General features: G+C 34.4%; 1 protein-coding gene across 1 annotated transcript in view; it reads left to right on the forward strand.

The window, feature by feature from the left end:
- Positions 1 to 11,317, forward strand: part of SDHAF3 (succinate dehydrogenase complex assembly factor 3) — a 34,733-nt gene extending 23,416 nt beyond the window's left edge. The window contains exon 2 of the mRNA XM_016218770.2: positions 10,679 to 11,317. Within this exon, the coding sequence (XP_016074256.2) occupies positions 10,679 to 10,882 (204 nt within the window). The 3' untranslated portion in view covers positions 10,883 to 11,317. The remainder of the gene's footprint in view (positions 1 to 10,678) is intronic.
- The last annotated feature ends 2,166 nt before the right edge of the window (positions 11,318 to 13,483 follow it).

A 13,483-nucleotide genomic window follows, 5' to 3' on the forward strand; every position in this document is an offset into this window, starting at 1 on the left:
AGTATTTCTCCATTTACTTTTTATCAGAGAATCACTAATTTGTACTGAAAAAAATTAAGACCTGAATACTCAGTGTTTTCTTTATTTTCTGTTACCTTTTTTTCACTTTGCCAATTTCTTTCTTCTCCCCAAACTCAGGTAGCTTATTTCTGGTTTCCATTAAACTAGAGCCAGTGATTTTCAACCTTGTCCATCTCATGGCACACATAAACTAATTACTAAAATCCTGCAGCACACCCAAAATTATATTTTTTACCAATCTGACAAAAAATAGGTGTAATTTTGATTTATTCACACCAGATGACTATTTTTGTGTTGGCCATTGTCATTTTTTTTATTTAACAATCTAAGGGAAAAGAGTTTAGTGACCCTGACAAAGTAGTTATTGCGTTATAAAAATTCTTGCAAGCACACCAGTGTGCCACACTGGTTGAAGATCGCTGAACTAGAGCTTTAATCTCTGCTGAATCAGCCTGAACAACAATTTCTTCTCATTCTCCTTTCCCTTTTAGTCTTTACTTCCATCATATTTACCACTGTTCATTACAGGCCCGCTGGCATTTATGAAAAGGCAATGAAATGAAATTTATCAAAAATTCCAAAGTACCTTGCCAATTTCCAGGATGGATTACTAGAGGCTTTAATTATTTGCGATTGCAAAAAAATCCTATTAAATTTAAAAAAATGTAGCTTATAAATATAATATAGACTGAATCATAACCCTTGGGAATTTCAAAATAATTTCTCTCTGGTGACTTACAAGTTATTTGTCTTTTAAAAATCAATCGATAATTAGACTGGAAAAGAAAGGATATGATCATGAAAGTTTTAATTGCTCCCTAAGTGTATTTTACCAAAGTGATAACATTTTTTTTAATTGGAAAAGGAGCGCACTGTACTATAGGCTGTGCTATTGAAAGTAGAAACACCAAAAGCATTTCCCCCAGCATATTGGTTTAGATCATGTTAACAATTTGTCTGTCTACCAATGAAGTATAGAGATTTTGAGGAAATTCTATTTAGAATTGAATATTCAATTTTGTAAATATGTATTCTTTAAAACATTCTTTTTCTATTATTGTATGAGGATATAGTATAAAACTTGTATCTATATGCTCTGGAGGTTATGTACACACCTTGAAAACTGGTCTCATTATAAGGCCAGGGCCTGACTCAGTGAAATTGAGAAACTTGTTAAGGGATATGAGAGCATGAATCCTATGGAGTGCAGCATCCACACTTCTCTGCATTTCCTTAATGTCTTAATATAACCTTATACAACTGGGAAGTAAGAAAAGTGAGAATTAAGGTGAGCATGCTGGTAGAGTTCCTCTTTACTCAGCAGGCAGCATTAGCGATAGGTCCAGCCTACATAGTCACTGTCTCATTCTTCGATCTGTAGTGACTTAAGATTTTTAGTAGGTACAATGGTTCTGATCTCAGCTTGCTTAAACCTGTAGTCTATTCAGTCAGGCTACCTTTGGAAAAAGATCCTGGGGCCCAGTTCAGCTGAGTGGAGTATACATCAAATTTAACCCTGTGTGGCCTGTATGTCTCTTCATTATTACGAGAATTGAGAGTTGTTTGTTATGGAAATTAATGATTTTTACATTTTGAGATTTTATAATTGTTATATTTATGATCCCTTTAAAGATAGGTTCCTAAATCTGTTTGAGAAGTTACTTTATTTAGAAAGAAAATAATACTGTATATGAAGTGGCAGATTTGTTTGTAAAAGGGAATTATTTTCAAGCTGATTTTGCTACAGTGTAATGTTTATGAGAAATAACCCAGAGCTTACAGTTGAGCTTGAGACCTGCTATATAGGCATCTACATTATAAATGATCAGAAATGAAATTTTCATAGTTTTTATTTTTAGTTGTTTTAGAGATTGGTCATCGTGGATATGTGTCCAGTTTTTCTTTATTTTGATTAAAGTCTAGAATTTTTACTTATAATAGTAAAATTATTTGCTATGTGTAACATACTATGCACCTTTTTGTTTCTAGTAAATCTAGGCTCACATGTTTATGTCCATAAATTTCCCAGAAACTTGACTGTACTAAATATGATATATATATATAAAACTGTATAGTATAGGATAATTTCCATAACCAACAGTTCTCAATTATCATAATAATGAAGAGACATACAGGCCACACACATGGTTAAAGTTGATGTATATGCCACTCAGCTGAACTGGACATTGAATACATTAAATTTCCATTTTAAGATAACTAGTAAAGATTTTATTGAGGACAGTATCCCTCCTCCAAGCTTTTATACCATCTGAATATGTTAATATTTTTAAAAGTTTTTTGAAATTTAAGATATACCAAAGTTGAATAAAATTACATAAAATCTTGCAAAGACACTAATCTTTATAGTCATTTTAATTTTATACTGATAATTTTTTAGAAAATGTAACTATAAATTATGATTACTCTATTGAAATTCACTTTGGTTCTAAGCTAAGCTCCATTTAACTATATTGCTTCCTTCTCCAACAGACATTCATTCGATTTCAGTAATATTCCAGGGTCCTTGTTAGCTTTTTATCTTTAGAATGGGAATTGATTTTTGCAAATATTTACTGGTGTAAAGTATTTAACACGCATTATATGTGACATTAAGAAATTATTTTTTATTTGAATCCTTTATTAAATATTAAGCTGTCTTTCTGGGCTATTACAAAGTTCTTTAATCTTAAATTAAAAATCTTTAGAAGGTTTGTTTTATTGGCATTTATGGCATTTATGGACATGTGCTACAGAAGACATTCTATGGGTTTTTTTTTGGTTGTAAGAGTTGAGAGAGGATCAGACAAAGCAGTCAAAAGTAAGTGATGTTGTCAATACACCCAGTTCTTTATGTTGTAGTAGTTGCTCTTTGTCACTTACAGTAAAGAAAGATACTTTTATTTGGTGAAAAGGTCCCCAGGGCATTCCTTCCATACTATTTCTTTTCATTAAACACAAAATATTTCAAATTTATTATTAAACACCTCTCAGTTCCTGGGTATTAGAGGGCAGAATAAAGAGCGGTATTCAGAATAATTGGCCCCTTCTCCCCAGGTAGTTATGTTAAGCAGAACTGATCTGCATGGGCTGTGTATTTACATATATGTTTGTCTGGAAATTGGCAGGACACACCCTTTGTGAAGAAGGAAGGAGTTGGGAAAAGAGAATGCTGAACCCATATAGTAGTGGTTCTCAAACTTCAGGGTATGTAAGAATCATCTGGAGACTTCTTAAAACAGATTACTGGGTCCCACTTGAAGTTTCTGATTCTGTAGATCTGGGATGAACCTGAGAATTTGCATAATAAGTTCCCAAGTATTGCTGCTATTTTGTGTTTTAGAGACTTAAAACAGAGTTAAGGCTGACAGGAAAATCAGAAGGAAGACTTCACTTTAGGAAGTAAAGGCAGATTAGAAATCTAAGAAGCAATTAGGGAATAAGGGCTAGTTCAGGAACACCTGCTCCGCCTGCCAGAGACAATCATTAAACATACTTTCTAATTTTTTCAGTTTTAAGTTTGCATGGTTTCAAAAGTCAAGTAATACCAAAACATCATATTCTTCCTCATTTCTGCATTTGTGTTTTCCAGAGGCAGTCACTTTTAATTCTTCAGTCTTAAGTCACATGATCAGATGTTCAGTTGATAGATCTTTCTTACACAGAATGCCTTTTTAGTAGATGCATATTACCTATAACAAAGCAAAATAAATTTGTAAGCATCTGGTTGAAGTACAGAAAAGGGAAAGCATAAAAATTTCTAATATGCAGGAACATAAAGTTAAATAAATTATTTTGATATATTTGTAAAATATAATTTATATTGCCCTTACTTAATTTGCTGTCTAGTATTGTTGGTTTTTTTAAAATGTGAATCTCAAAATATAAAGGGTTTTTATAGCTGCAGTTTCGATCTTTGTCTCCCTATCTTCCCTATAAAGCTTTAGATTGGTAAACAACAACAGCAAAAAAGGGCATTTAGGGTGGGGAGAATAGCTGGAGTAGAAGTTTAGAGTCCGGATAGAGCAGATATAGAGATGGATCTAATGAGAAAGGGGATTTATTATTTAGTCACTTCCTTCATCGATTGTTCATTGTATATTATGTGACTAAAACATTTTCCCTGCCACATAGGAGCTTTGATCTAGTGGCTGTGATAATAAAACTGTTAAATGTCAGAGTAGGGTCAGTTATATATATGTGAAGTAGGAAGTACATATTACATTTAAATAGAAAATAATTTTGGACTACCTGGGGCTGGTTGATAGAATTTAAATTTGATCCAGTGGGAAACAGTACACTATTGTGGTTTCTAACATAAGAGAATGACTGAATAATGTCATTGTTTCTGGTATAGTAGCAAGGTAATAATTATCTGCAGACTAAGTTAAAGGTGTGTTGATTCATGGTTTGTTTATAAAGCGGTGACAGTTATACCACTAATCCCCTGGACTATTTGTTTGAGTGTTCACAGTGAGTAACTCAGTAGGTTTAGGAGTGAAACCAGTTTACAAATTTGGGGATGGAGGAAGGACAGACCTACATAATTTTTGCTTCATCTATAGAAACAGTTATACAGTGAACTTAAACTATAGGAAGATGATACAATAAATATATTAGTGAATAGAGTTTAAAATGATGTATCATGCATGACTGTGAGGAAACTAAGGGAAAACAATAGCTTGGAATTCTTTGATCAGTGATGGAGTGACCCACTTTTTAAAAGATTAAACTATAACTGGCTGAAAAGCCAAGACAATGTCTCCATGAAAATTATCCTCTGAAAACCATGGTTTTTGTTAAGTAGTATTTAGATTTACCATCATTTGAGAAAGTAGTACACATGTAAAACAGCTGCATTTTATTCTTTAAATAGAAATAAAAGCTAAAGGAAATTGACCTGGTCAATTTTACTACAGAGACGATTAGTTTTAGTGATGCAGGTTTTATACGTATACAGAGGAAGGAAAAAAGGCAGGCATAGACAACCTTAGAGCTGCTTTTAGGTTGAAATTTTAAGAGCCTAGATTAAACTTGTATTTATATTCTGGCCAACTGCATTTCTTGACTTTACATGAGGATATCTAAAAGAAATTTTCCTGCTTTTGTTTGTTTTCATTTTAGTTACCATTTAGTATGTTTATATTCTCACAGAATATCCTCATTTTATAGGAATAAATCAGGATCTGAATCCTGATGTTTAGATTTGCAAGCTCATCCATTCAAATTTGTCAAGTTCTGTGTGCTTTTGTTAAACATGAGAGGTAATATACAGGCTAAATTGGCAATTTCCCTTGTGAGACAAAATTTGTCAGGTAAACATGGGTTTTGGTTGGCCAGCACATTGTACATGATGCATTTTATTCCCTTTCCCCTCAATATATATAAAAGCTTGGTAATACTAGATTCTGAAGACATGTGTCTAGGCATGTTCTTTGCCTTCAAAATATAGCAAATAACCTGCTGTAAGATGTGTGCTATAAGAAATGTGTACACTGCCAGAGGGAGCACCGGAGGCAAACTTGGGGCAGGGGGACAGGTGTCATGGAGAAGAAAGTGCCATTGGAGCTGATCCTTGACGTCTTAGGCCATGAAGTGAATAAGGACATTCTCAGTATTGGGAATCTACACCTGTTGATGCATGAACAACCGTGGGATGTATTTGGGAACTGTAGGTAGTTTGTAACGAGGTTGGTGACATAGTAGGGGCCTAGATGATGAAGGATAGTAGAAATTGTAGTTGCTATCCTTGCAATTTGAAGAACTGAATGCATGTCTAAAAGTTATTTGTTACAAAGCATACTCAGGGCAATGTATAAGGGCTTTTATGACTAAGCTTTTGTAGCAATGTACCTTTCTCCACTATAAGGTCATGCTTAGGGGGTCAAAATAAGTGTAAGGAGCGTTTGTGAGCCAGATCTTGTCCAAATTCCTTACTACTTCCCTAACCAAGAATCTTCCATGTTCTTGTTTTTTATTCCCCCACCCCCCTTTTTCCTTGCCTTGCTGTAAACAGCAGCTAACACTTTCCTCATCCCTGCAGTCACTGGTGAGTCCTGAGTCTGGCTTACTGTGCTGGGCAGAGGAGCCTGGGGAACTTGATTCCAGAGAGGCCCAGCTTCATGGCCACCTGGGAAATACACTTATTGGTGCTACTTTGTTTTCTGTGAATCAGTGTGATGCATTATAAGTGTCTGGGGCTAAGAAATAGCATAGGTTATTTTTTATGATATTTTTGTGCTATAAAAATGGATTGTCTATCACCAGTGACTTGAAAAATCATAAAATTTGTTCAAAGAGAACCAAAAAATCAAATTTATTATTATTGCCAATATAGATTCTTTTCTGTAATATAAAGTATTCTGTATTAGTGACTTGAGCAACTGTACTTCAGATTCCCAAGGTGTCTTTAAATTTAGTTTTGTAATTCCAATGACTTTCAGGTATTTATGAAGGGGGGTGTTTTTGTTGTTTTGGTTCCTTGAGGAGGCACCTAGCATTTTTAATCGGTTCTCTGGGGAAAGCTTGATTAAGTGCTCCAAACTTAAGTTTGCTGGTTCAGCGTTGCTAATAAAATCTTACAATAATTGAATAATTGTGGCAGAAAGGTAACTTTTTTCTTCTAGATCTTGCAGTTGTTCTCTCTTTAGGAGTTTATAGTGAAGGAGTACAGATTTTAATTTGCCAAAATTGAGGAATTACTGTCATTTTAGTTTTCTAGTTTAAAAGAAGGAGGCTTCTTAAACCATTTAGGAACCTATGATAATTGCTTCACAAAAGGATATTCATATTTAGAAAAACATTTATCTATTTACAGAGTTTGACAGTTTGATTCTGTGAGAAATCATATGAAAATCCAAAAATGTTTCTGACTGTACTATTTAGTTGCAGTTTTGTTTTAAAGAACAAAGAAAGTTAAATAGTAGATATGTGATTAAACAAAGTAATGAGAATTTGCATTTTCTTTGGTAAATCTTTACGGGCAAATTGATTTGGTCCCTGCTGGTAGATATATCATAAAAAACCAGACCTATAACTTTTCTCCATTCCAAAATTTCTCCTTATAAGTGTCTCTCCTCCTTGCTTTCTTTCCTTCCCATTTAATTACTTAAATATTAATTATTTAAATATTTATTGGGAGATCAAAACAGTACAGAGGTGAGATGTTCAGAACAAAATATTCTATTACAGAAGATACATTTGTACATGTTTTAAAAACATACAAATAGTGATATAATCTGCAAGTTGCTTTTTCCACTTATCTTGGGGAATTTCTGTCAGTCCATGTTTGACTTTAACTGTTGCATACTAATCTATAGTGAAAGTGTACATAGTTAATTTGAACAATTCTTTCCTTCTCTATATACATGTAATTATCTAAGATATGAATGGATTCAGTAGCTTTTCTGCCCTAACATTCCTGTTACTCACATTTATAGTCTCAAGTCTCTGAAATTCATAGATCTATTTTCTTGATTCTTGGCTATCTGTGACTATCACCAGCCATGTTCAAATCCTATTCTCTTCACTTCTTGACAACTCTGCTCCTTATTGCCATGTTAAAAAATTGTAGCCCAGATTTGTTCATAAGAACCAATCAGTCTCAATTTTTATATGCAGGTGTATAAGGAATTTTATTCCACTTTGATGCATGTGGGGCAAGTAGCACAAATCCTACTATTCATTCTATCAGTACAAATGGTACAGGAAGTGAACTTTATCAGAGTTCACAAGCATGTGCTTAAGTATCAATTCCAAATCCTGTGCTTTTGATTAGACTTTTAAAACGTGTTTAGCTTAAAAACATTTCTTAAATACCTTCACATTATTAAAGAATAAAAACTGCTAGTAAATTCAGGCTTTTTTCATTAAAGGACTTTATTGTGTTCTCAAATGAACACTTACCAGAGAGGAAGGAGAAACTTAAAGAAATAGTTCATTGGCAGCTCGAGACAATGAGGATTAGTTAACAACAACTGAACAGGACTAAACTTTGTTACCCTTGTAATCACTATGACCTTATTGAAAATAAAGGTCTCAGGATTGAGAAAAGATATCCTTAATGCTAACTAGTTGTCTTCTTTGAACCCTGATAAATACACAAGAAAATAACTGCAAGGATATTTTAGACATTGAGATGGCAAAGAATAGGTAATATTTGAATCTGAATAAAATATCTAAGAATCTACTGCCAAAACCAAGGTCCTGAAGATTTACTATCGTTTTATGGTTTTAGCTCTTAAGTTTAGGTCTTTTCATCCATTTAGTGTTGATTTTGTATGTGGTGAAAGGTAGGGATACAATGTCACTCTTTGCATGTGGAAATTCAGTTTTCCCAGCACTACCTGTTGGAGATGATCTTTACATCATCAAGTTGACTTGACACCCTTGACAAAAATCAGTTGGTAAATATGCAGGGATTTATTTCTGGACTCTCAGTTCTGTTCCATTGGTGTATATGTCTCTCCTAAAGCCAGTAGCACACTAGCTTTGTGGTAAGTTTTGAAATTAGGAACTGTGCATGTTCCAACTTTGTTCTTTTTCAAGATTGTTTTGACTATTTAGGGCCTCTCGAGATATTTCAATATGAATGTATTGATTTTTTCATTTCTACAAACAAGGACCTTTTTGGCTTCTATTTGCTTTGGAGATTTATCCATGTTCATGCACAGACATTTAGTTCATTTACTATAATGGATTATAAAAAAGTATCTGAATAAACCTCAGTGTAACTGTCCTCCTATTGAAGTACAATTAGATAGTTTCCAAAATTTTGCTTTAACAAGCAATGCCACAATAAACATTCTTGTGCATGCTACTTGTTTACATGTTTGAAAGTTTCTTTAGGACAATAGTTTTCAACCTGAGACAATTTTGCCTGACAGGGATCGTTTAGCAATGTTTGGAGACATTTTTGATTATCAAGACTGAGGGGAAGGGTGCTACTGGCATCTAGTGGATAGAGACCAGAGATACTCTTAAACATCCTGTAATGCAAAAATGGGTACCTACCCACTCCACTACAAAGTATTATCCAAATTATCAGTAGTGTCAAGGTTGAGAAACTCTGCTCTGGGGCATACATTTAGAAGTGGGATTCATAAAGCTTAAGGTATGTGCAGTTTTTGTGTGTTTTTATTATATGATTATATGAAATGGATTTTTGTAAACATAAAGAAAATATTATTTCTAATACAAGTAAAGGTTTGGAATATAGCCAAAGAAACCCAAAACACTATTTTGAAAGAACATATGGACCCCTATGTTCATTGCAGCATTATTTATAGTAGCCAAGATTTGGAAGCAGCCCAATTGCCCATCAGTAGATAAAAAAAGCTGTGGTATATTTACATAATAGAATACTATTCAGCCATAAATAAAGAAGGAAATCTTACCTTTTGTGACAGCATGGATGGACCTGGAGAGTATTATGCTAAGTAAAATAAGCCAGACAGAGAAAGACAAGTACCATATGATTTCACTTACAATGTGCACATAAACTAACAAAGTAGAGAGACCGACTCATGGATACAGACAACAATATGGTGATTGCCAGAGGGAAGGGGGAATAAATGGTGCTAGAAGGAGATTTGATTTGGGGTGTAAACACAGATGATGTATTGTAGTACTGTATACCTGAAACCTATATAATTTTATTACCCAGTGTACCCCAATAAATGCAAAAAAAAACAAAACACCACCAGTCATGGAGTTAGGTGAAATTGTTAACTTTCCCTTTTCCATGCTTGGATTAAGTATGCATTGCTGAAAAGTGGGCATTTCGGGATAAGAGTGGTTTTCCTTCTATGTTTAAAGCCACTTTAGTGTAGTATGTTGATGAAATAAAAACCAGTTACAACTTCCAAAAAAAAGAGAAATGTCTGGAATTAAAGTTTCTTTGGTGATGCTGGCAGTTATAAGCAATTTCATTATCTTAAACCTGACAGAGTAGTAACATTATCTAGAGTTAACTACTTCATTCACTTAGCCATGTAATCTTTAACTTCATGAACTGAAATACAGTAGTACTTCTCGCCTGATTAAATTATTCTTACTCTATAATCAATCTATCTGTTCAAAAAAGTGTCACTTGTGTAAGACAACAGTAGTTGGAATGTTGGGCTGAAGATGTTGACTGAGAGAAAAATTACGGCATGAAAAATGTAGAATTTTTTCCTGACAAAAATGGTTGTTAAATATTGAAGGCTTAAAGGTCTGAATTTTTTTTTTTGTAGTGTGATTTATTAAGTTCATCCCCATCTTTAATTTAAATTTTGAGACCCATTTTTAAATCGATTAAGATCGATGGTTTATCCCTTTGAAAATCTAATGAAAGTATGGCTCCAGAACAGTGCCATGTGTGTACATGCACATGATTTTTGAGTGGTTTATACACATTTCTGAAGCTCCTCCATCGGCCTCCCACCCCACAGCTTTCCAGGTGAAGAATTTTGCTAAAAGTTTATTAAGTCTCCTAAAATTCTAAAAGTAAGATACTTGAAATTATCACTGAATAGTAAAGACACAGCTATAGTATCTTTTGTATCTTTTTCATCAAAGGCAGAAGACTCAGTGATGGAGAAAAGCAAGTACTTGGAAGTCTTCATTTCCTCCAACATTAATGTATGACTACTGATCTTATTTTTTCTCTTTTTACTAGGCGTATGCAGCAGTGCTATGGCAACAAGCTAACGAAAACAGCCAAAATTCGACTGAAAAAGCATGCTTTGGAACAGCCCTACCAGAAGAAAAACTTAATGACTTTCGTGATGAACAAATAGGACAGCTGCAGGAGCTGATGCAAGAAGCCACTAAACCCAATAGGCAATTTAGTATCACTGAGTCTAGGAAACCAAAATGTTAGTCTATACAGTAAAGCTTAACAAGCATTTACAGTTCAAAACCCCTTATTTTAACTCTCATTGGTTTTAAAAATTTGAGCTTTTAGGCTTTGAAGAGTGCCTGGTGTAATAAAATATATATTTTTTGTTGGGGGATGTTATGAATGCTCACTGAAGTGTATGGATCAGGTCACCAGTGGACGGAACTTTACATGATAGAGGAGTAACAGTACTTGCCAGATGGGATTCAATTATTGGACTAAATAAGGAAGAACAGCTCTAAACAGGACAAACTTCTGGAATTTTGCAAAAAAAATTTATGTATAAATTTGTTTTTAATGCTATTCTTGTTTGAGCATTAGCCTCATGGTTTTAGTTTCATCAGATAAGTACATCATGATAATACGGATGTAGAATTTCAGCCAGATTATTTAATTAAATACATTGTCATCTTAAAAGTTTCATCATTCCTACTTTCATAATACGTGTGATTATTCTTTTAAATGTCCCTTCTCCCTGGGTCATTGTTCATTTACAATGAAAGGTTAAAAAGAAGCTTTAAGACTCAGTATTAATCTATCATACAAATGATAGTATAATACATTTCTACAGTGTTTGTTAACAACTGATGACCTGTAAAATAATTTGTAGTTATCTTGAGAATCTCATTTATTGTCTAATGGTTGGGGAGTTAAAAACACTTTTATAAATTTTCTTATACTTAAGGTCATTAAGTGAAAAAAATCAAATGGTAATCCCATTCAAATCTTAAAATGTTTGTGAATTTTAAAAAATATTACAAACTAAAACAACTTGTATTTTTATTTCATGTTTACCCTGAGATCTCTGAAGTGGTCATTTTTCAGGTGCAATTACATTTATATCAGGCCCCCCCCCATTGTATTGAAAAATAATTGACATCACTGTAGAAGTTTAAGTTGTGCAGCATATGTCAGCTCTTTAAAAATTAATTTGTATTTGCTCCTGTGAGACTTGATAGTATTAACTATTATTTACTGCTTTTAAAGCACTCCTACCTGGTTTGTGTACTGCCTAACTCTTTGAAAAAATAATGATGTGCTCTGGGACTTTATCTCTAGGAATCCTACTTTACACATCATTGCTTCAAATATTAGTTGCACTCTTAAATACATAACGTAAACCTCATTTCTGAACTTCAGATCTCTGTCTGAAATTCTATTTGGATTTTTCTCACTCATTTAAAATTAAGTGTACTCTTCTTCCCTTTTCAGTGAGTGCAAGATATTAACTTATACCCAGTTCACCAGTTCAGAATTCTCTAATTCAGTCTAGATTTCACTATTTTCCTAGAGTCTACCGCCTCAATATTCAGCAATCCTGACACCACCACCTGGCGGATTGCAAAATGGCCATAGTCCTCTGTCACTCCCGGTACCCATGCCCTTTGCAGCTCTTCTCATCAAGACCTCTATATATTTTCCAATTCTTCAAACCCAGACTGACTTGTTTCTTGATTTGTTCAAAAGAATGTGGGTAGCAACATTATGCAAACTGAACGCAGAACCTTGGAAACTTCCCAGCTGCCACTGAACAACTTTGGAGAATGCTAGGGTCACAGATAATTGCCTAGGAAGTGAAGGACTCACATTTAAATAAACCTCAGGGAAGACCAGCACCGTGAGTGAGGCAGCCAGGACCACCAGAAAACAACTGGGATTAGCATGTATGTAGTATAAATCATCTGTGTTTAAAATTTGAAAATATCTACAGGAAACAAGGCATTATAAAAATGGACAGCGTATTTGAAAAATAACCAAATAGAAGTGTAGAAATGGAAAACAGAATAACTAAAATTAAAAATAGATCAATGGGCAGGTTTCACAGAAGATTAGATGGACCTGGAAAGAGAATGAATGACTGCAAAAGGGGGGCAGCAGGAATCACCCAAGATGCATGTAGCAAAAGGAGCTGGGAAACTGGAGGACGAGGAGGAGGGTGAGGCAGGGGGCCTCATGTGTAGCCAGGCATGGTTTCAGGTAGATGGTAGGGCAGAAGCAGTGTCTGAAGCAATTATTGCTGAGAATTTTTCAAATTGGTGAAAAATCCCAGTCCCCAAGTTTATCCCAGCAGGATAAATGGGAAACCTTCACTTACGTAAAGCACAATGAAACGGTTGAATGTGAAAGACAAAAACTTGTAAAAGCAGCCAAAACAAAGCAGAAGTCACAGATAACTTTCAAAGCAGCATCATGTATACTCTTTAGCTGGCTTTTCAACAGCAGTAATGAAAGCCAGAAACCAGCTGAATGACTATCGCTAATGTGTGAGCAAAAATAACTTCCAACTTAAATTCTGTACTCGCCAAACATCTTTCAAGAATGATGGTGTTACCTGAAACAGAAGTAAGCGTGAGGCTCCGTCTCAGGAACCTCAAGTGTTTCCTCTGTAGGAAGCTTCTAATCTCTAGTCGAGGTCTCCTGTACAGTAAGGTTTTCCTGAGATCGCTCCTTTTTTGTTAATTGATAACTTTGATAAAGGTCACTTAAGAGTGTGAGTTTTTACGGAGTCCCCAAGTCAAACAGCCATGTCCAGGATGATGGATTGCATATACCAGTCTCCTGTGCTAGATTACCATGTCATGT

This window comes from Miniopterus natalensis, chromosome 10, assembly GCF_054644295.1.
Source record: "Miniopterus natalensis isolate mMinNat1 chromosome 10, mMinNat1.hap1, whole genome shotgun sequence".
Classification (NCBI taxonomy): domain Eukaryota; kingdom Metazoa; phylum Chordata; class Mammalia; order Chiroptera; family Miniopteridae; genus Miniopterus; species Miniopterus natalensis.